This window comes from Hippoglossus hippoglossus, chromosome 21 (assembly GCF_009819705.1).
Source record: "Hippoglossus hippoglossus isolate fHipHip1 chromosome 21, fHipHip1.pri, whole genome shotgun sequence".
Lineage (NCBI taxonomy): Eukaryota > Metazoa > Chordata > Actinopteri > Pleuronectiformes > Pleuronectidae > Hippoglossus > Hippoglossus hippoglossus.
Genome location: NC_047171.1, coordinates 367,501 through 390,779, shown reverse-complemented (window position 1 = coordinate 390,779; position 23,279 = coordinate 367,501). Strand labels below are relative to the sequence as shown.

At 46.6% G+C, this 23,279-nt stretch overlaps 1 protein-coding gene across 1 annotated transcript in view; it reads right to left on the bottom strand.

Moving 5' to 3' along the window:
* Positions 1-23,279, bottom strand: part of LOC117754929 (myosin light chain kinase, smooth muscle-like) — a 32,817-nt gene that overhangs the window by 6,167 nt on the left and 3,371 nt on the right. Inside the window, exons 2-19 of the mRNA XM_034574288.1 lie at positions 21,886-22,093; positions 21,508-21,553; positions 20,405-20,570; positions 20,144-20,309; positions 20,049-20,067; positions 19,565-19,727; positions 19,238-19,290; positions 18,501-18,601; positions 18,185-18,394; positions 15,314-15,400; positions 13,798-13,911; positions 10,809-11,006; positions 10,485-10,692; positions 10,346-10,390; positions 9,207-9,293; positions 7,771-8,690; positions 6,120-6,236; positions 2,597-2,656 (exon numbers count right to left, since the gene is read on the bottom strand). Coding sequence (XP_034430179.1) covers positions 2,597-2,656; positions 6,120-6,236; positions 7,771-8,690; positions 9,207-9,293; positions 10,346-10,390; positions 10,485-10,692; positions 10,809-11,006; positions 13,798-13,911; positions 15,314-15,400; positions 18,185-18,394; positions 18,501-18,601; positions 19,238-19,290; positions 19,565-19,727; positions 20,049-20,067; positions 20,144-20,309; positions 20,405-20,570; positions 21,508-21,553; positions 21,886-22,093 — 2,968 coding nt within the window. The remainder of the gene's footprint in view (positions 1-2,596; positions 2,657-6,119; positions 6,237-7,770; positions 8,691-9,206; positions 9,294-10,345; positions 10,391-10,484; positions 10,693-10,808; positions 11,007-13,797; positions 13,912-15,313; positions 15,401-18,184; positions 18,395-18,500; positions 18,602-19,237; positions 19,291-19,564; positions 19,728-20,048; positions 20,068-20,143; positions 20,310-20,404; positions 20,571-21,507; positions 21,554-21,885; positions 22,094-23,279) is intronic.

Below are 23,279 nucleotides of genomic sequence, written 5' to 3'. Positions count from 1 at the left end.
CTTAAGGAGCGTTTGATTTATGTACTGTGGCGAGCCGGGTGGGCTGACACCCAGATTCTGTCCTGTGGGGTCACTCAGTGCACCTGGCCGGGTAAGCTGCTCTGTGATTGGCTGTGCTGCACATTTCTCTTCCTGCACGTTCCAATCATCTTTCTGATTCTGTACATGAACACTAGCGGAGACTCTGTCCTTATTATAGAATGAACATGACTCTGGTCATTTATCTTCAGTTTGCGTTTTGTGTTATAAAACGTGAAGTTTGTTAAATCATCTTCCATCAGTCACACGCTTTGAGTCTTTGTGTCCACAGGGGTCAGTCCTTCTCTTTAAATGGAGACGGTTTTATTCTGTGGCGTGAAGCAAAGTCTGAGACGAGTCAGGGAAACCAGGCCTTAAAAGGATAGTGTGGGCGAGGGGCCATGAAGCGCTGGGAGCATCATTCCTCCGCTGTCAGCTCAGATCTGTTGGTAAAACTCAGCAGACGACAGGAGGAGCTGAACTACCAGGTACCTCTGAAACTGAAACCAGTCTCTGTCTGTGTTACGTCTCCTTTATTTATCATCATCCATGTCATGTGCAGATATTTTGTGAATTATTATTCTAATCATTTAAAGATTGAACTTGATTAATGATGTTTTAATCCAGTTTTAATTTGCAGTATTTATTGATGGATTAATCTTCAATCAAATGTTCTTATTATTGTCTTATTATTAAAATATAAAATTATGAACGAATTCATTTAGTTATTAACTCATTCATTCATTAAATGTTGATATGTGATAAAGGTAAATATATTTTATTTAGACATTGAATAGACACGAGTGTTCTAGCTAACAGCTAACGCACCACATGATAATGCTAACACACCTGCACAGTGTTGGTTTGTTTTATGACGTCATTTAGAAACACGTGTACAATAAGATAATTATGCTTCACATTAGCAAGTAAGCTAATTATATTTATTAAAGCCAACTATGTTAAAATTCATTCGGGTTTCTCAAAGTGATTTTAATTGATCCTTCAGACTAACATCTTAGTTTGTTAGCTAACATGTGAGCTAACACTCTACTCTACTATGTTGAGAAATGTTTTATGTAACGATTGGACCTTATTTGTTTATAACAATGAGTTAATAATTTCAGATGCATGTAAACAAACTAATGAAATGACACCTGAAACATTTTAGCTAGCTAACTAGTGAATTAGCATGGGGACCTGACTGACTCCATCTCTCATGACACAGCTGCTAACATTAGCTTCAGTTAGCATGTGCTAAGCTTTTTCTAAAACATCATATAGCTAAGTAAACACATGCTAACACTCAGTGTCAACATGCTAATGCTAACCCTAACCCTAAACTCAGTTAAAGACTCTACAGCGCCACCACTTCAACAGGTAAACAACTACAACACTAACACACCTGCTGTCACCAGTTTCTGTTGCTAAGCTGTGATTGGACAGCTGCTATTAGGGGTTTAGAAAACATTCCATTGACATGTGACACGACTGATTAACACGTAAACAAGGAGAATTATTTAAAACTGTAACCAGACGTGTGATGATGGTTTTGAAACAGTGACACAGCTGTGATTCAAACCAAAGATCATCATAAACTTAAATGAGTGTGAAGTTTGTCCTGAACAGGTTTGATGCCTCAGGTTGTTGATGGCCCCTGATCATGAGACAGGAAACACACTCAGACAGGTACAGCTGTAAATCAGATGCATTTACAAACAGGAAGGATTCACAGCTGAAAAACATGAATCAGGCCAAAGTTCTGCTGCTTATGCATGAAACATTCAGAGAACGTTCAGACATGAAGCTCCGAACAGACTGAGCTGCTGGTCCAGATCTGTCAAACACAACCAATCACACCACAGCTACAACCAACAGCAACCAGCCAACCAATCAGACACAGCTACAAACCAACCAATGATCAACAAGCAATGGCCCAGAAACATAATATTCTTTTAACATTATTTTTATCCCGTCACTGAACACAAACTCTGATCAATAATGAAATCAATAATAAATCAATAACATGATAACATCCTGCAGAGTCACAAAGGTTAAGATGGGTCCTCAGACGGAGGTGGGGGGGCTGGTGGGAAGAGTGGTCTTAAAGTGGAAAGAGAGGTTTACTGTTCTGGAGGTAGGAATAATAATCTGACAGTGATGAACTGATGTTTCCAATGATACACACACACACACTTTAAATAGAAACCAGTGTGTGTGTGCGTGTGTGTGTGAGTGTGTGTGTGTGTGTGTGTGTGTGTGTGTGTGTGTGTGTGTGTGTGCATGTGAGTGTGTGTGTGTGTGTGAGTGTGTGCATGTGAGTGTGTGTGTGTGCATGTGAGTGTGTGTGTGTGTGTGTGTGCATGTGTGTGTGTGTGTGAGTGTGTGTGTGTGTGTGCATGTGAGTGTGTGTGTGTGCATGTGAGTGTGTGTGTGTGTGTGTGCATGTGAGTGTGTGTGTGCGTGTGAGTGTGTGTGTGTGTGTGTGTGTGTGTGTGTGGGAACCAGTGCTCCCAGCTTGCAGCTCCTTATTGGGACAAAAGGAAAGAGGCTGCTGCTGCTGCATATTTTGGAAACTCACTCTCTGAGGTCGGAGTCGACTTCTTCGACTTCTTGTCTGCAGGAGAGTTTTCTGTCGGGTCTGAGGAAGAGAGAGACACATGTGAAGAGAGAGACATGTGAAGAGAGAGACATGTGAAGAGAGAGACATGTGAAGAGAGAGAGACATGTGAAGAGAGAGACATGTGAAGAGAGAGAGACATGTGAAGAGAGAGACATGTGAAGAGAGAGAGACATGTGAAGAGAGAGACATGTGAAGAGAGAGACACATGTGAAGAGAGAGACATGTGAAGAGAGAGAGACATGTGAAGAGAGAGACATGTGAAGAGAGAGACACATGTGAAGAGAGAGAGACATGTGAAGAGAGAGAGACATGTGAAGAGAGAGACACATGTGAAGAGAGAGAGAGACATGTGAAGAGAGAGACATGTGAAGAGAGAGAGACATGTGAAGAGAGAGACATGTGAAGAGAGAGACATGTGAAGAGAGAGAGACATGTGAAGAGAGAGACATGTGAAGAGAGAGACATGTGAAGAGAGAGACACATGTGAAGAGAGAGACATGTGAAGAGAGAGACACATGTGAAGAGAGAGAGAGACATGTGAAGAGAGAGAGACATGTGAAGAGAGAGACATGTGAAGAGAGAGACATGTGAAGAAAGAGAGACATGTGAAGAGAGAGAGAGACATGTGAAGAGAGAGAGAGACATGTGAAGAGAGAGAGACATGTGAAGAGAGAGACATGTGAAGAGAGAGAGAGACATGTGAAGAGAGAGACATGTGAAGAGAGAGAGAGACATGTGAAGAGAGAGAGACATGTGAAGAGAGAGAGAGACATGTGAAGAGAGAGAGACATGTGAAGAGAGAGACATGTGAAGAGAGAGAGAGAGACATGTGAAGAGAGAGAGACATGTGAAGAGAGAGACATGTGAAGAGAGAGAGACATGTGAAGAGAGAGAGACATGTGAAGAGAGAGACATGTGAAGAGAGACACATGTGAAGAGAGAGACATGTGAAGAGAGAGACACATGTGAAGAGAGAGAGAGACATGTGAAGAGAGAGACATGTGAAGAGAGACACATGTGAAGAGAGAGACATGTGAAGAGAGAGACACATGTGAAGAGAGAGAGAGACATGTGAAGAGAGAGACATGTGAAGAGAGAGACATGTGAAGAGAGAGACATGTGAAGAGAGAGAGAGACATGTGAAGAGAGAGACATGTGAAGAGAGACACATGTGAAGAGAGAGACATGTGAAGAGAGAGACACATGTGAAGAGAGAGAGAGACATGTGAAGAGAGAGACACATGTGAAGAGAGAGAGACATGTGAAGAGAGAGACATGTGAAGAGAGAGAGAGACATGTGAAGAGAGAGACATGTGAAGAGAGACACATGTGAAGAGAGAGACATGTGAAGAGAGAGACACATGTGAAGAGAGAGAGAGACATGTGAAGAGAGAGACACATGTGAAGAGAGACACATGTGAAGAGAGAGACATGTGAAGAGAGAGACACATGTGAAGAGAGAGAGAGACATGTGAAGAGAGAGACATGTGAAGAGAGAGACATGTGAAGAGAGAGACACATGTGAAGAGAGAGAGAGACATGTGAAGAGAGAGACATGTGAAGAGAGAGACATGTGAAGAGAGAGACATGTGAAGAGAGAGAGAGACATGTGAAGAGAGACACATGTGAAGAGAGAGACACATGTGAAGAGAGAGACACATGTGAAGAGAGAGACATGTGAAGAGAGAGAGACATGTGAAGAGAGAGACATGTGAAGAGAGAGACATGTGAAGAGAGAGACATGTGAAGAGAGAGAGACATGTGAAGAGAGAGACATGTGAAGAGAGAGACATGTGAAGAGAGAGACATGTGAAGAGAGAGACATGTGAAGAGAGAGAGACATGTGAAGAGAGAGAGAGACATGTGAAGAGAGAGAGAGAGACATGTGAAGAGAGAGAGACATGTGAAGAGAGAGAGAGACATGTGAAGAGAGAGAGACACATGTGAAGAGAGAGACATGTGAAGAGAGAGACATGTGAAGAGAGAGAGACATGTGAAGAGAGAGAGACATGTGAAGAGAGAGACATGTGAAGAGAGAGAGACATGTGAAGAGAGAGACATGTGAAGAGAGAGAGACATGTGAAGAGAGAGAGAGACATGTGAAGAGAGAGAGACATGTGAAGAGAGAGAGAGACATGTGAAGAGAGAGACACATGTGAAGAGAGAGACACATGTGAAGAGAGAGAGAGACATGTGAAGAGAGAGAGACATGTGAAGAGAGAGAGACATGTGAAGAGAGAGAGAGACATGTGAAGAGAGAGAGAGAGACATGTGAAGAGAGAGAGACATGTGAAGAGAGAGAGAGACATGTGAAGAGAGAGAGACATGTGAAGAGAGAGAGAGACATGTGAAGAGAGAGAGACATGTGAAGAGAGAGAGACATGTGAAGAGAGAGACACATGTGAAGAGAGAGACACATGTGAAGAGAGAGACATGTGAAGAGAGAGAGAGACATGTGAAGAGAGAGACATGTGAAGAGAGAGAGAGACATGTGAAGAGAGAGAGAGAGACATGTGAAGAGAGAGAGACATGTGAAGAGAGAGAGACACATGTGAAGAGAGAGACATGTGAAGAGAGAGACACATGTGAAGAGAGAGACACATAGACGTTGTATCTTGTGAACATTGTACAAAGTTGAATCTTCTCATCAGAATCAGCTGATCAAGCTGCATCGGCCTCCAGGGACCTCTTCATATCCTCTTATTACCCATCATGCACTCTGCTCATTTCTCTCCCTGCCCCTCTGGACCCTCTTCAGGGAAATGCAACTTCATTAAATCTTTATTCTAATTACAGGAAACTGGCAGCGGACGCAGGAATCTGAGCTTCTCTCCAACTTGAACAGATTTAGTGACGAGATGTCAGATCTAAACTGTTCATGTTAAATTAGAGAAAGTGTTAAACAAGAAGAACAGATTGAGACAAAGTTTCCTATTTACTGTGAACACAGAGAAACAGAAGCGAAGGTGAGAGATTTGTACTTTTCTTCCTGATCTGAGATGTTTCTGAGCTGCTGGAACGTAAACGACACGCTGCAGAAACATTCTTACGTTTCTTCTATTATCGCAAAAACAACACATCAGAGGTAAAACTTTCTGAGGAAAAAGAAAAACATCAAAACTAACTTTTCTGGAGTTAGTTTTGATGAAAACACAGCCCGTGGATACAAAACATAATTGTCAATATGTCAAAATTGTATTTTACTGCAAACATGAAGAATAAAAACATTTATTCAGGGAGTTTCTCCCATGATGACGTCAGAGTTAAACTCAAACTGTGAAATAACACGAGTTACACTGTAAATATTGAATATTCATTAAGTCCCAGATCAGTAATAATGGAATGTTTGAAGTTATCAAAGTTACATTAACAAACATGGGAATCATTAACAAAAAAAAGATCTTTTCTTTTCCTGTCCCTGTGTTATTCTGTTGTCATGTATAAATAAATGATCTTTGTATATATTATGGGATGTTCTTACCATCAACCAGCACCATGCAGCAGCTCTCAGCTCGTCCTGCTGAACTTTCAACTCTGCACCTGTACTGACCTTCATCCTCCGGCAGAGCTTTGTCTATGGTCAGAGAGCACAGGCCTCCTGCAACAACACAACACAACAACACGATGTTAACACAACATCCAGAGCTGTGAGGCTACAGCTGTCTGAGGACATCTCAGTGACCTCTGACCTTTAACAGTCCACACACACGTTTCTACTTCTCTCTTAGTGAGGACATTCATTCACATAATACATTTCCTAACTGTATATAAAGATGATCAGTGACTGTATATAAAGATGATCAGTGACTGTATATAAAGATGATCAGTGACTGTATATAAAGAGGATCAGTGACTGTATATAAAGATGATCACTGACTGTATATAAAGATGATCACTGACTGTATATAAAGATGATCACTGACTGTATATAAAGATGATCACTGACTGTATATAAAGAGGATCAGTGACTGTATATAAAGATGATTAGTGACTGTATACAAAGATGATCAGTGACTGTATATAAAGATGATCAGTGACTGTATATAAAGATGATTAGTGACTGTATATAAAGATGATCAGTGACTGTATATAAAGATGATTAGTGACTGTATATAAAGATGATCAGTGACTGTATATAAAGATGATCAGTGACTGTATATTGTCAATCAGAGTCTGTGCAGTATTGATCGTGAAGTGGAGCCGCCCACACACCCATGTGACCAATCCTGAGTCAGTCTCAGCTGTCAATCATGACGTCTCAGCCTGTTCTTATATCAAATAACTGATTCAAACCAAACTGATCAGAAACACGTGAACAAACATCAGAGAGAGAAGAACGACCTGAAAAGACAGAAACATCTTTGACAAACATTTATTTAACGTCTACTTTGATGTTTAAGTCCCATCAGCTAACATGGAGGAGGAGGGTTTATGAGCTATACTGCAGCCAGAGATGAAACTACATGAAGTTGATTCTGAAAGTAAAATAACATGAAACTCAAACAGCAGCTGAGAGACTGTGAAGAATAACAGATACAAACATGATGCTTCTTTATTTCTGCTCTAAAAACTGGGGGAATGTTCCTTTAAGAGACAGGAGGGTCCTCACAAGTGTGTGTGTGTGTGTGTGTGTGTGTGCGCGCGCGCGCGTGTGTGTGTGTGTGTGTGTGTGTGTGTGTGTGTGTGTCCTGTGTAAAGTGATCTGTTCCCATATGAAATACCAGAGCTGCTCACACATCCTGTCTCTATTGTCTCAGATCTGTTTTCTATTAATAGAGTCTGAACAGTTGTTTCTTTATAAAACTACACACTTCAAACTCACACTTTCTCTTTACACACACAACAAACATGTGGGGGGTCACTTTGTGGGTTTCTAATAACACACAGCAGGTGTGTGTGTGTGTGTGTGTGTGGTGTTACTGATGTTGTGGGGACCTAACTGTTTACACATTCACATTATGGGGACTTAAAGAAAGTCCTCATTGGGTCAGTGAATATATTTTAAGGCAAAGATGTTTTAAGGATAAGTTTAAGTATAAGTTAGGTTCGGATTAGTCTAGTTAGGTCAAGTTTAAGTTAGGTCAATGTCATGGAGACACAAGTGCATGTGAGTCTCATGTGTGACCTCTGACCTTCGTTGGCGAGTATGATGAACTTTGACGACTTGATGACCTTCCCGTCCAGCGTCCAGGTGACGATGACATCTGTGGGGTCAGAGGTGGCGGCGGCGAGGCGACACTGCAGCCGGAGGCGCTGTCCGTCCACCACTGTCACATCATTCAGTGTCTCCACAAACTCTGGTGCCTTCCCTCCTCCGCCGCTCCTCTTCTCATGAATCGCTCCGTCCACACAGTTGTTCACCGCTGTCTTCCCACTCTCCCCATTCTTCTCAGGGCTGGCTGGCTTCTTCTTGTTGGCAAGAGTGGACCTGAAGTCGGTGGCGTCCTTTTCAGGCGTCTCAGCTGGTTTGTTGCCATTGCTGCCGGCGGCGCCCTTCTTACCCAGTACAGCACGGAAATCAACCTGCTGCGGGGAGTTCACCTTGCGTTCCTCCTCCGTCTTGGGTTTGACCCCCTTCAGGTTGGCCTTAAAATCCATCTGGTGGTGGTGGCGGCGGTGTTCAGCAGTGGCGGTGGCAAGGCCGGCCTCCCTTGGCTCCTCTCCCTGGTTGTTTTTGGCGTGAAAAGCTTGGCGTCCCAGCAGCGAGCGGAAATCCAGCTGCTGCGCCTCCCTCTGTCGCAGCTCCTCTTCGCCACGCTCCCTGGTGTCAACACAGTGTCTGAGGAGGCCTCGGGGAGCAGTGGCGGGACGGTCCTGGTCGGCCTCCTTCTTCTTGTTCTCCTCCTTGTGCAGGTGCAGGAGAGGCTGGTTCTCCTTCTGCTCCTGGTTGGCCTCCTGCCGACTGACACCACCTCTGCTGCTGCCTCTGGGCTCCACGCCTCCTCCTCCTCCTCCTCCTCCTCCTCTGGAACCTCCTCTCAGCGCTGCACTCCCACCAGCTACTCTTCCTCCTCCTCCTCCTCCTCCTCCTCCTGCTGCTGCTGCTGCAGGGCTGGATGAACGAGCACAGACACAGATAGAAAGAGAGAGAGAGTAAACAGAGCCGGGTTAAAGCCCCCAGATCAAGAGGACAAGCTCCTCCCCCTTACATCTGGGGGGAAGGGGTGAAGGGATGAGAGGTGGGGGGGGGGGGGGGGGGGGTGTATAGGAAATGGACCTCGACTCCAAATGTCCAGGTTACATCACAAGTGACTCGACTGTCCTTATAAGGACATACACCCAGATCTGATCCCCCCCCCCCCCCCCCAAACACACACACACTCACACTTACTTACTCCTCCTTCCTCAGTGACTTTGACTCGTCTTCATTCTGCTGAGTTTAGGTCTTTTTACAGTGTAAAACCTGACTTTGATTCAAACAGTTTTTTTGTGTAAACATGAAACTGGCTCTGATTGGTTCAGAGGACGAAGATGGATTAAAGTAGAGAGAGAGAATTTGTGAATATAGGACACAGATGGTCGTAGAAACATTAAAAGAGGGTTAGGGTTCAGGTTAGTCGGCTCTTACCTGTCGTCCTCTCCTCCTCTCGTCCCGTCTGTCTCTCCATCAGTGACACACAGACTGGTCCCAGACACACACTCACCAACAGTGTTCCTGACAGACAGACAGACAGACAGACAGACAGACAGACAGACAGACAGGTGGAGAGAGAGACACACAGCGAGAAAGACAGGAACAGATTTGTATTTTTGTTATTTAAAATTTTTCTAGGCTTTGGAAACATCAGTTTGATCAACTGGTTTTAGGTCTCAGTGTCAGAGCTTCACAAGTCCACACGGGCCAGAGCTAATTTTAAGAGAAACTGTTCCTGACGTGTTCCCGACGTGTTCCCAACATGTTCCCGACGTGTTCCCGACGTGTTCCCGACGTGTTCCTGACGTGTTCCTGACATGTTCCTGACGTGTTCCTGACGTGTTCCTGACATGTTCCTGACGTGTTCCTGACATGTTCCTGACATGTTCCTGACGTGTTCCTGACATGTTCCTGACGTGTTCCTGACATGTTCCTGACGTGTTCCTGACATGTTCCTGACGTGTTCCTGACGTGTTCCTGACATGTTCCTGACATGTTCCTGACGTGTTCCTGACATGTTCCTGACGTGTTCCTGACGTGTTCCTGACATGTTCCTGGCGTGTTCCTGGCGTGTTCCTGACATATGTGGAACATGTTCCTGACATATTCCTGGCGTGTTCCTGACATATGTGGAACATGTTCCTCACATGTTCTGTATGTGAGAACAAATGTCTGAGTCAGTGTCTCTGGACATTTTCTGGATCTTCTCCTGCAGTTTACAATATTTGACAGAGTTCATGTGTGAAAACAGTCTCATGTCAGATTAAATCAATAATAAATATCTTCTAGTAACAGAAAACATTTCCAGACACTAATATTTGAACCTTTATAATAAATATAGAGAGTGAAAAGATTGTGTTGAATCTGAGCTGAAGTGACGACAGCTTCCTGAGCAGAGTTGATGAATAGATTATGGGTGGATTTCTGTGTGGGGGAGGGGTGGTGTTTAATCCTCTATACCGTCGACCTCCGGATTATTTCAACATGTCAACAACTGACTGCTGCTGTTTATGCTTCTGTCCATGGTGTCCCCAGTTTGTACTGTTATCTACATCAGAGAGTCTGTGTCTCACCTCAGACTGATCACATAATCTCCAGCATGATGTTTCTTCACTCTCCTGAGGAACAAGAAGAAGGACACGCAGGATTAGATGGAGACTAGGTCCATGTAGGGTTGAAAACACCAGTCTTGTGTGGGTTTAAATTGTCGACCTGATCAGCAGCGAGATGACATCCTCTTTCTGCAGCAGCTCGTAGTCGTCTCCTGAGGTCAGAGGTTGGCTCAGGTGTGCTCTGGTCCAGGTGTACTGGGGAAAAGGGTCTCCAGCGATGGCACACGACAGGAGGGCGTGCTGACCCACAGCGGCGCTCACTGGTTTGGGTTTGGTGATGAACCATGGTTGGACACCGTTCTGAGGTTCTGTCACAACAACAAACCAATAATAAAACCAGAGGGAAACTAGCTGTTAATGCATTTTCTGTGTGAAGTATGTGAATGAGACGTTAAATAAACAGCATATCTTTGGTGTGACTGACCCTCCACCGTGAGGCGGGCCTGTGTGGAGTCGTCTCCGTGCTGGTTCCAGGCCTGGACGCTGTACGTCCCTGTATCCTCGGGGAAAACCTCCTGGATCAGCAGAGTGCAGCGGTTCTCCTCCCTGAGGAGCTGGAAGTCCTCCGACTCTGCCACTTCCTGTCCGTCGTGGAGCCACACCACCTCTGGAGGGGGATGACCTGACGACCACAGCCAATATCAATCAATACTCATCAATCAATAAACTATCATTCCTCAAAGTCTAAATCATTCTTCCTCTCAGGAGACCGGTCAGAATAAAGACGAAACAAAGTTAATCCAAATGTGTTGAATTCTAATTAGAAGAGTCCACATGAATGTCCTGAGGGACGAAATTAGGGAGAAAGTTTAATGAGCGACAGGAGACACCAACAAAACCTGAACTCACACAGCTTATATGGAGAAAACCCTCTGTGGAAAATCATTATGTAACACACACACACACACTCACATGCTGCTCACTGACTTTAACCGAACCAGTGGCTCAGGAGGTCGTCCACTAATTGGAAGGTCAGTGTTTCATATATGCACAGGTCAGAACAGGAGGGGACACTGAGATCACACATCAGGTCTTAATGAATGATTCAAGTTGAAATCTTTACTGATGAACATTGTATAATTAGTTGAGAAAAAAATGTCGTAACAACGACCAATGGAAACTAAAACCATCAACCCACTGAGGACTGGATTCAAAACCACACTGAACCCAGTAACAAACTGAAACCACAGGCTGATCCAACTGGTGTGAATTTCATCAAGTCATCATGTGACTCAGTGGGTGTGGCCTCCTCTTGCCTGCATGTTCTCCTGACAACGTCTGGACATGATGCTCCTGAGGAGCCGCAGGATGGAGTCCTGGGGGTTCTCCTCCCAGACCTGGATCGTCACCTCCTGGACTGTGGACCTACTTGGTGGTGTCGGATGCACCGACACATGACGTCCAATAGGTGCTCAACTGGATTTGGGTCAGAGGAACGTGAGGGTCAGTCAATGGCATCAATGCACCAGGAGGAACCCAGGGTCTACTGCACCAGGAGGAACCCAGGGTCCACTGCACCAGGAGGAACCCAGGGTCCACTGCACCAGGAGGAACCCAGGGTTACTGCACCAGGAGGAACACAGGGTCCACTGCACCAGGGGAACCCAGGGTTACTGCACCAGGAGGAGCCCAGGAGGAACCCAGGAGGAGCCCAGGGTCCACTGCACCAGGAGGAGCCCAGGAGGAACCCAGGAGGAGCCCAGGGTCTACTGCACCAGGAGGAACCCAGGGTCCACTGCACCAGGAGGAACCCAGGGTCCACTGCACCAGGAGGAACCCAGGGTTACTGCACCAGGAGGAACACAGGGTCCACTGCACCAGGAGGAACCCAGGGTTACTGCACCAGGAGGAGCCCAGGAGGAACCCAGGAGGAGCCCAGGGTCCACTGCACCAGGAGGAGCCCAGGAGGAACCCAGGAGGAGCCCAGGGTCTACTGCACCAGGAGGAACCCAGGGTCCACTGCACCAGGAGGAACCCAGGGTTACTGCACCAGGAGGAACACAGGGTCCACTGCACCAGGAGGAACCCAGGGTTACTGCACCAGGAGGAACCCAGGGTCCACTGCACCAGGAGGAACACAGGGTCCACTGCACCAGGAGGAACCCAGGGTTACTGCACCAGGAGGAGCCCAGGAGGAACCCAGGAGGAGCCCAGGGTCCACTGCACCAGGAGGAACACAGGGTCCACTGCACCAGGAGGAACACAGGGTCCACTGCACCAGGAGGAACCCAGGGTTACTGCACCAGGAGGAGCCCAGGAGGAACCCAGGGTCCACTGCACTAGGAGGAACACAGGGTCCACTGCACCAGGAGGAACCCAGGGTTACTGCACCAGGAGGAGCCCAGGAGGAACCCAGGGTCCACTGCACTAGGAGGAACACAGGGTCCACTGCACCAGGAGGAACCCAGGGTCCACTGCACCAGGAGGAACACAGGGTCCACTGCACCAGGAGGAACCCAGGGTTACTGCACCAGGAGGAACCCAGGGTCCACTGCACCAGGAGGAACACAGGGTCCACTGCACCAGGAGGAGCCCAGGAGGAACCCAGGAGGAGCCCAGGGTCCACTGCACCAGGAGGAGCCCAGGGTCCACTGCACCAGGAGGAACACAGGGACCACTGCACCAGGAGGAACACAGGGTCCACTGCATCAGGAGGAACCCAGGGTCTACTGCACCAGGAGGAACACAGGGACCACTGCACCAGGAGGAGCCCAGGGTCCACTGCATCAGGAGGAACCCAGGGTCTACTGCACCAGGAGGAGCCCAGGGTCCACTGCACCAGGAGGAACCCAGGGTCCACTGCACCAGGAGGAGCCCAGGGTCCACTGCACCAGGAGGAACCCAGGGTCTACTGCACCAGGAGGAGCCCAGGGTCCACTGCACCAGGAGGAGCCCAGGGTCCACTGCACCAGGAGGAACACAGGGTCCACTGCACCAGGAGGAACCCAGGGTCCACTGCACCAGGAGGAACACAGGGTCCACTGCACCAGGAGGAGCCCAGGGTCCACTGCACCAAAGCAGAGAAACTGATTCACAACCACTGGTTCTTCTGAATGGACACATTGATCTCTGAAGTTGAACTTTATTTAAAGTGTGTGTGTGTGTGTGTGTGGGGGGGGGGGGGGGGGGGGGGCGTTCTTATCACACTGATGTTTGTTCAAGTGTTCATGTTTCTGTTTGTGTCCCCACAGTGTAAAATACACACAGAGGAAATCCTCCACAGTAAATGTGTCCTCATCTCAACCATCTCCCTGGAGGTCTGACAGGAAATACCACTGCTACTCACACACACACACACACACACACACACACACACACACACACACACACACACACACACACACACACACACACACACACACACACACACACACACACACACACACACACACACACACACAGCATGCTCGTACCAGTCAGCTCCACCGTCATGGTCACTCTGCTGCCGTCCATCACCTTCAGGTCAGTCAGTCGTCTGATGAAGCGCGGAGCCTCTGTGACCTCTGACCTGCGACCCTGCAGTCCGCCTGAAACAACATAACAATAACACGTGAAACACACGAGACAGTGAAAGATCACATTTCAGTTTGGTTTTATCCTCTTTCCTCTCTTCTTCTTCAAGGTCCTGATGCAGACTCTGGATTTTAATGAGCCGAGTCATGTTTAACAAGCTGAGTCATGCTTCCATACATTTGTTCCCTCTAGACTGGATCAGTGTGACTCTTTATTATCAGGACGTCCCAGTAAGTCTGTGAAAAGCCTCCAGTTGGTCCAAGATGCTGCAGCACGAGTGCTGACAGGAACTAGGAGAGATCATATTACTGCTCTCAGCTTCTCTGCACTGGCTCCTTGTAAAACTCTGAACATCAAGATCCTGTTCCTCACATAGAAAGTCCTTCAAACCCTTCATATATCAAAGAGCTCATAACACTGTATTATCCAAATAGATCACTGCACTCCCAAAACACAGGTTCTCTTGTGGTTCCAGAGTCTGTAAGAGCAGAACAGGAGGTAGAACCTTCAGCTACCAGGATCCTCTCCTGTGGAACCAGCTCCCACTCTGGCTTCTAGAGTCTGTCAGAGTAGAACAGGAGGTAGAACCTTCAGCTACCAGGATCCTCTCCTGTGGAACCAGCTCCCACTCTGGCTTCTACAGTCAGACACCATCTCTACATTCAAGGTTAAACTTAAAACGTTCCTCTTTGATAAAGCCTATAGTTCTGGATCAGGTCCTGAACCATCCCATGCTGCTATAGGTCTGGAATAATTCCCATCATGCACTGAGCACTTCTCTCTTAATTGAATTGGAATAGAGGGAAAAGGAAATCCAGATTCCTAATAAGGAAAAGGACGAGTGAGGATCAAACTGATGACCTCTCTTTCTAACACACACACAGGCACACTTTGTGGATCAGGTTTCTGTAAGAGCTCCAACCACCTGTAAAACATCTGGATGGACTCACCGTGACTCAGTCAGGACTCAGTCAGGACTCTGTTCTAGATCTGTTCACCATCTGTTTGTGATGGTGGTGTTAGAACTGTTCATGTTATGCTAACATCAAAAACCTGGAACCAGTACACAGGACTAAGACGCCTTCTCCACAATCACTCATCATTTTGGTGAAGCTGCAACCGAGAGAGTTCCCACCACCTGTGCAACATCTTGGTGGACTCGCTGTGACTCAGTCAGGAAACAGTCATGGAACAGTCAGGTGGATGGTGGCGTTCAGAAACCTGAATAAGATGTTTACATGCAACAGTTTCCTGGTTTGACTCAGAACCAAGAACCTCTGACTGAGACCTTCAGTCTGTGAATTCAGTCGTCACGCCCTCTGTGGGCAGGTCCTGGTTGGTTTACTTCTCAGACTCAGTCATATTAGTTTTTTATTGATGTTCCACACACACACACACACACACACACACACAGACCTTCATGGTGGCATGATGCGTTCTGGATGGTAAGCATGGCCACACCCCCGACAAAGGAGGACCGAGCCCCATCTGGAAGAGGGCCCTCTGGTGGAGGAGAGAGAGACATTACATCACTTATCAATCTAATACCAGTGAACAAAGGTCATGACAGTCATTGAGATACAGCTCAGTACCAAACAGCGCTGAGGTTGGACTTTAAAGGACCGGATGATAAGATCATGTGACTCAGCTGCAGTTGTGTCCCTCCATGTTGTTTTACAACAGCGTGTCAGGTGAGGTGTGAATGTGACCCACTGACGTCAGAGAGGCAGGAGCTCATCATGTTTAAAACACAGAAACATGTGAACATGTCTAAATAGATAAATATCACGTCAGAAGGAGAGAGCAGCTCGTCACCATGACAACAGGCACGAAATCTGGACGTTATCTAAGCTGCATCGTCGCCGTCATGTGACCTGATACTGAAACTGACCAGGAGTTCACTTCATGTCACTGAGTCCGGTTCTACTGGGTTTTACTTTTAGACAAATATCAGCTTTTACTCAGGAGGACGAGACTTTCACTTTCAGAACAATCAGAACAGACAGAACAATCAGAACAGACAGAACAGACAGAACAATCAGAACAGACAGAACAGACAGAACAGACAGAACAATCAGAACAGACAGAACAATCAGAACAATCAGAACAGACAGAACAATCAGAACAGACAGAACAGACAGAACAATCAGAACAGACAGAACAATCAGAACAGACAGAACAATCAGAACAGACAGAACAGACAGAACAATCAGAACAGACAGAACAATCAGAACAGACAGAACAGACAGAACAGACAGAACAATCAGAACAATCAGAACAGACAGAACAATCAGAACAATCAGAACAGACAGAACAATCAGAACAGACAGAACAATCAGAACAGACAGAACAATCAGAACAGACAGAACAGACAGAACAATCAGAACAGACAGAACAGACAGAACAATCAGAACAGACAGAACAGACAGAACAATCAGAACAGACAGAACAGACAGAACAATCAGAACAGACAGAACAATCAGAACAGACAGAACAATCAGAACAGACAGAACAGACAGAACAATCAGAACAATCAGAACAGACAGAACAATCAGAACAATCAGAACAGACAGAACAGACAGAACAAACAGAACAGACAGAACAATCAGAACAATCAGAACAATCAGAACAATCGGAACAGACAGAACAATCAGAACAGACAGAACAGACAGAACAATCAGAACAGACAGAACAATCAGAACAATCAGAACAGACAGAACAATCAGAACAGACAGAACAGACAGAACAATCAGAACAGACAGAACAATCAGAACAGACAGAACAATCAGAACAGACAGAACAGACAGAACAATCAGAACAGACAGAACAATCAGAACAGACAGAACAATCAGAACAGACAGAACAATCAGAACAATCAGAACAGACAGAACAATCAGAACAGACAGAACAATCAGAACAGACAGAACAATCAGAACAGACAGAACAGACAGAACAATCAGTATTTTTCAACAAATGGTGAAAACAGAACCAGAACTTTTGCTGCTGATATGAAAGCAGCTGTAAAACATCTGGAGGAGGAGTCAGACACAGTCTATGTCCTTCTTTGGCTTCATCCTCTGTGTGTGTGTGTGTGTGTGTCTCAGTGTGTTTGTGAATCTTAGTGTGTGTCTCAGTGTGTGCGTGTGTCTTAGTGTGTGTGTGTGTGCGCGCTCTGTGCAGCAGCATGTTTTGTCTTTATATGGTTTCCAGCTCATATTTGTTTAACGGTCGTACGACACGGAGCCCCCCCCCAATTTACTCTTTTTCCACTTGTCTGTTTTCACTGTTTTCACATCAGATCTGTTTCTTCTGCTTCACAACAGAAAGTGTCCGAAATAACAGTAGAATTAACATAACGTGAAAAATGTGAAAATAAGAGTGAAACTCGTCTCCACATGATGTTTAAATAAAGTTCGGACACAGAGAAAGAGTCAGAGTCTCTTCAACAGACGAACCAATAACAAACAGGAAGTGACCAAAGTTTGACTGTATGTAAAAACACAGTGACAGACAATCCAGTGTGAGTTCATGTTTCATTCACGTTCCCATGTACATGTGACACACGTCTGACTATGCTGCCCCCTGCTGGACATGTCAATGCAACACACTCTGATCTGAGCGTTCCCTGGAGGACTATAAAGTCAACAGCTGATGAACCTGCAGCAACTGACGACCTGGTTCAACAGCTGATGAACCTTTAGAGTGAAACACTGGAAACGTTTGGAACCTGCAGAGAAGTGACTTCTACCTCAGGTCTGTGAGGTTTCCACCTTCCTTTCCCTGTTCTCCAGCTGCAGCTGTTTGACTCTGAACATTACAACAACTGGAGGCTTCATGACGACAGTGACGTGTTTTCAGGATGTTTCTTCATGTCTCTGTCATGTGGTTAAAAAAAGTCAAAGACCCTTTTCCACCAAATTGAATCTGGGGTTGGTGCTGTTTCACAGTGGTTTCAAGTTTATTCAAGAACCAGTTTGCTTTTCTACGGGCACTTAATCACTTCACTTTATACGTCTCTGATTTCCCAGCAGGCTTTGTTCATGAAGCTCCCTCTAGTTTGTTCTGCTCTTCAGCTTCGGACCACAGAACAAGGGACTGAACTGCTGCTGCACCGTCTCATCCACAGGTTCAAATATTTCCAGTCGACATACTGGTCATTATAATCCCGCCCCCTTCTCGACCACTGGCGTGTTGGTGTCAACGTCAAACCAGTTGTTCTGGTTGAGAAACAGTTCTTTGGTTCTTTAGACAAACACACACACAGACACACAGACAGACAGGTCTTACTGTGGACACTGAGCCTCCATGTTGCAGAGTCGATGGTCGGACCATCAGCTGTGGTCAGCTGACACCTGTACATCCCTTGGTCCACATGTCTTACTCTCTGCAGGGTGAGGGTCAGACAGGCTCCGTCCTGCCTCTGCTGCAGAAGTGGTCCTGTCCTCACCGGCCTCCCGTCCTTCAGCCAGGTAACCATGGCAACGGCCGCAGACGAGACTGAGAGCAGGTAACAGGAGAGATCAGGACACACAGGGTAGGCGACCTATAATATGAGTCCTGTCTGTCAGACTAAAGTGGATTGTGATTGGCAGGTTTTATTGACCTTGGCAGGTGAAGGTCATCTGTCCTCCCTCTGTGGCCTCCTGGTCCAGAGGAACGGCCTCAAACCGCAGGTTGGACCACGACACTGACCTCCACACAGCCCTGCACCACAGACAGGAAGTCAGGAGAAGCTCAGTGAACAGACAGACAGGTTCACAGATTCATCGATTAGTTGATTGAAGGAAAATTCATCAATATTCATATCATCAAAACTTCTTTTAAGTCTCTGATCAAGAACAATGAACCAAAACATTATTCTCAAACGTTGTAGCTTTTCTTGTTCTTCCAAAAAAGAAACAGGTGAGATACTGGTGTACGTTATTAAATAATAATGAACTAAGAATATTATAATCAGATGAATTGATTAGTTCTTCTCTGAAGAGCTGAACAACTTTAAGCCATAAATGACATTAAAGATTTTTAGTAAATATATATAAAACCTTTAATCATAACTATATAAGGTTAGTGAGAAGGAAAATTAAATCAAAAGTTGAAGTAGCACCTCCTGGTTATATGAACCAACAAGGTCACAGTGACCTTTGACCTTTGACCATGAATGAGTTCATCTTTAAATTCAAGTGAACATGGAAAGTGTTACTGAGACGTCATGTTGAAGGGAAAGTGGAAAATAATATCCATCCATAATATCAATATTAAATACAAACAAATACAGCTTATAGCACTGGGTAGCAATCATGACAACAGCTAACGTTAGCTTAGTTAGCTTGTTTTCGGCACCTGCTGCTGTCTGAACCGTTCGGATCTGGAGGAGGACGGAGGACGGACTGAACCTGCAGAGACAAAGACTTCAGACACAGAAACACAGAACTCCGTGGAGCTTCATGCTAACATTACATGTTGCTGAGCTAACGTTCAGTTAAAGTTGATGATGCTGTGTAACTGATTTTAACTTGAGCAGTAAAAACTCTAACATCGATCTTACCGATGATATCTGACATGTTAAAGAACAAGTTTTATCTAACTCATGTAGTTTGAGTCACTTGTGTCATTCGTCCAACACTGAAAGTTTCATAGTGTTGATGCATCATAACAATAATGACTGACTGGAGCAGCTGTAGTTCTCCTCTCAGGCACCAGGAGCAGCGGTACAGGAGGCCTGCTCCTCCAGGAGTCTGCCTGCAGGGGGCGCTGCTGCTGCTCTGTATGGGAGGAGGGTGCAGCTCTGTCCACTGTGCAGGTCTGTGTGGTGTCAGTTGTGTGATCCGTCCTGCAGGGGGCAGCAGAACAGACAGTGTGTGTTTTCTAACATCCTGTAGACCCTGCAGATCTTCTCAGAAACACTTAATAAACCTTTGAACCTGAAGCTGCTGTTAGTGTTTGTCCTCAGCTCTGACAGAAATAAAAGGACATTTAAAACTTCTCCCACAACTCTTCCTCTGTCAAAAGAGGGTGGGGGGGTCCAGATGTTATTTCCTGCTCCTGACTCCAGAGGGAGCAAACACATTAAACAGCTTTACCTGTGATGTTAGAAACGTCCCTTCAGACTCAAATGTAGTTCAAATCACAGGGAATCAGTCTGAGGACTCACCTGCTGGAGGAGTCAGCACCTGAGGGCGAGACGTCAGGACATTAACAACAACGTTCCACCTGTTCAGTGAGGAAATGAAACTCTGCTCGTCTCACCCTGAATGTGGAGCTCGGCGCTGACCGTCGCTGTTCCAGCACCGTTGGAGACCGAACACGTGTAAGTTCCTGCATCTTCCGCACAAACATCCTTTATCTCCAGGAAGTGAAGGCCAGAGCGCTCGTATATACTGACCCGCCTACAAAAAGGAAGCCCCGCTCCCTCCTGCAACAGAACAAACACACAAACTGAAGCTCCACCCCCTCTTTAGGCAAAACAATTAAACACAGACAGTAGCTCCACCCCATCACAGAACCCACCTTGTACCATGTGACCAGGGGCTGTGGTCGTCCGGTTACTTTGGCGGAGAACCTCCCGCTCTGCCCCAGTTTGGCGTAGACCCGGCTCGGTTTACTGATGAACTTGGGCGGACTCTCAGCCCAAATGCTGGACCTGTTCTCCAACATCTGTATGTTAGTGCGCCACCTGGAACCAAGAGTGACCCATTGTTTGGTTTTTCACACCACAAACCATCTGGACTTAGATTCAGAGCTGAGCAAGGTCAGGTTCAGAGGTCAGGAGTCAGGTTCAGAGGTCAGGGGTCAGGTTCAGAGGACAGGAGTCAGGTTCAGAGGTCGGGTTCAGAGGTCAGGAGTCGGGTTCAGAGGTCAGGAGTCAGGTTCAGAGGTCAGGAGTCGGGTTCAGAGGTCAGGAGTCAGGTTCAGAGGTCAGGAGTCAGGTTCAGAGGTCAGAGGACAGGTTCAGAGGACAGGAGTCAGGTTCAGAGGACAGGTTCAGAGGTCAGGAGTCGGGTTCAGAGGTCAGGAGTCAGGTTCAGAGGACAGGAGTCAGGTTCAGAGGACAGGTTCAGAGGTCAGGAGTCGGGTTCAGAGGTCAGAGGACAGGTTCAGAGGACAGGAGTCAGGTTCAGAGGACAGGTTCAGAGGTCAGGAGTCAGGTTCAGGGGTCAGAGGATAGGTTCAGAGGTCAGGAGTCAGGTTCAGAGGTCAGAGGACAGGTTCAGAGGTCAGGAGTCAGGTTCAGAGGACAGGTTCAGAGGTCAGGAGTCAGGTTCAGCGGACAGGTTCAGAGGTCAGGAGTCAGGTTCAGAGGTCAGCTTCAGAGGTCAGGAGTCAGGTTCAGAGGTCAGGAGTCGGGTTCAGAGGTCAGGAGTCAGGTGCAGAGGTCAGGTTCAGAGGTCAGGAGTCAGGTGCAGAGGACTGGTTCAGAGGTCAGGAGTCAGGTTCAGAGGTCAGGAGTCAGGTTCAGAGGTCAGGTTCAGAGGTCAGGAGTCAGGTTCAGAGTTCAGGTTCAGAGGTCAGGAGTCAGGTTCAGAGGTCAGAGGACAGGTTCAGAGGTCAGGAGTCAGGTTCAGAGGTCAGAGGACAGGTTCAGAGGTCAGGTTGAGAGGTCAGGACCTCACCCTGGTTTCATGGAGGACGGGAAGATGATCTTCTTCCCAGAATCCTCTGCAGGGAGAGAAACACGAGTTCTTAGAACGTTTGAACAGTGACTTTTTTCACAGGAAAACAAACGTCTGAGGTGTGAAGACATAAATCCTCCAGGTCATGTGACCTCACAGATGAGGAGGATTTTTCTGTTAAACTTTAGTGTCCTGTTGGTGGCGCTGTGTGTCAGACAAACTGACAAACATGTGGAAAGTTAAAGATTGATCTAGTAACCAGTGGTTCTATCAGTACTAGTTAGTAGTGACTTCATCTGTTAAAGCAGTATTGGTATTATTAATAGTAGTATTGACAGTATGAGGAGTAGTATTTGGAGTACTGCAGGTATTCATTACCTTCCAGAAGAATCTCCACAGTAACTTGTCGACTCCCTGCGTGATTGGTCGCCATACAGGTGTAACGTCCCAGGTCATCCTCTCTGACTCCGCCCACCACCAGACTGAAGGTGCCCCGCCCACCTCTCACCAGGACACAGCGCTCTCCGCCAATCACAGCCCTCCCCTCCCTGTACCATGTGACCTGAGGCTCAGGATGACCATACACCTGACACCACAGACAGGGCTTCAATTAGAACCTCGGAAACAGCCAATCAGATTCATTCATTTGTTCACTGATGGTTCCAGTTTTTTACATCACAAACATTCCCACATAACATCCAGTGAATGTGTGTGTCTGTGTGTGTGAAAGAGTGTGTCTCTGTGTGTGTCTCTGTGTGTGTCTGTGTGTGTCTCTGTGTGTGTGTCTCTGTGTGTGTGTCGGTGTCTCTGTGTGTGTGTCTCTGTGTGTCTCTGTGTGTGTCTCTGTGTGTGTGTGTCTCTGTGTGTGTGTCCGTGTCTCTGTGTGTGTCTCTGTGTGTGTGCGTGTGTCTCTGTGTGTGTGTCTCTGTGTGTGTGTGTGTCTCTGTGTGTGTCTTTGTGTGCGTGTGTCTCTGTGTGTGTGTCTCTGTGTGTGTGTCTCTGTGTGAGAGTGTGTGTTTATGTGTGTCTTAGTGTGACTGTGTGTGTGAGAGAGTGTGTGTGTCTCTTTGTGTATCTGTGTGTGTCTGTCTCTGTGTGTGTCTGTGTGTGTGTGTGTCTCTGTGTGTGTGTGTCTCTTTGTGTGTCTCTGTGTGTGTCTCTGTGTGTGTCTGTGTGTGTGTCTCTCTGTGTGTCTCTGTTTGTGTGTGTCTCTGTGTGTGTGTCGGTGTCTCTGTGTGTGTGTCTGTGTGTGTGTGTGTCTCTTTGTGTGTGTCGGTGTCTGTGTGTGTGTCTCTGTGTGTGTGTCGGTGTCTCTGTGTGTGTGTCTCTGTGTGTGTGCGTCTGTCTCTTTGTGTATCTGTGTGTGTCTGTCTGTGTGTCTCTGTGTGTGTCTCTGTGTGTGTCTCTGTGTGTGTGTGTCTCTGTGTGTGTGTCCGTGTCTCTGTGTGTGTGTCTCTGTGTGTGTGCGTCTGTCTCTTTGTGTATCTGTGTGTGTCTGTCTCTGTGTGTGTCTCTGTGTGTGTCTCTGTGTGTGTGTCTCTGTGTGTGTCTCTCTGTGTGTCTCTGTGTGTGTGTGTCTCTGTGTGTGTGTCGGTGTCTCTGTGTGTGTGTCTCTGTGTGTGTGTGTGTCTCTTTGTGTGTGTCGGTGTCTGTGTGTGTGTCTCTGTGTGTGTGTGTGTGTCTCTGTGTGTGTCTCGGTGTCTCTGTGTGTGTCTCGGTGTCTCTGTGTGTGTGTCTCTGTGTGTGTGTCTCTGTGTGTGTCGGTGTCTCTG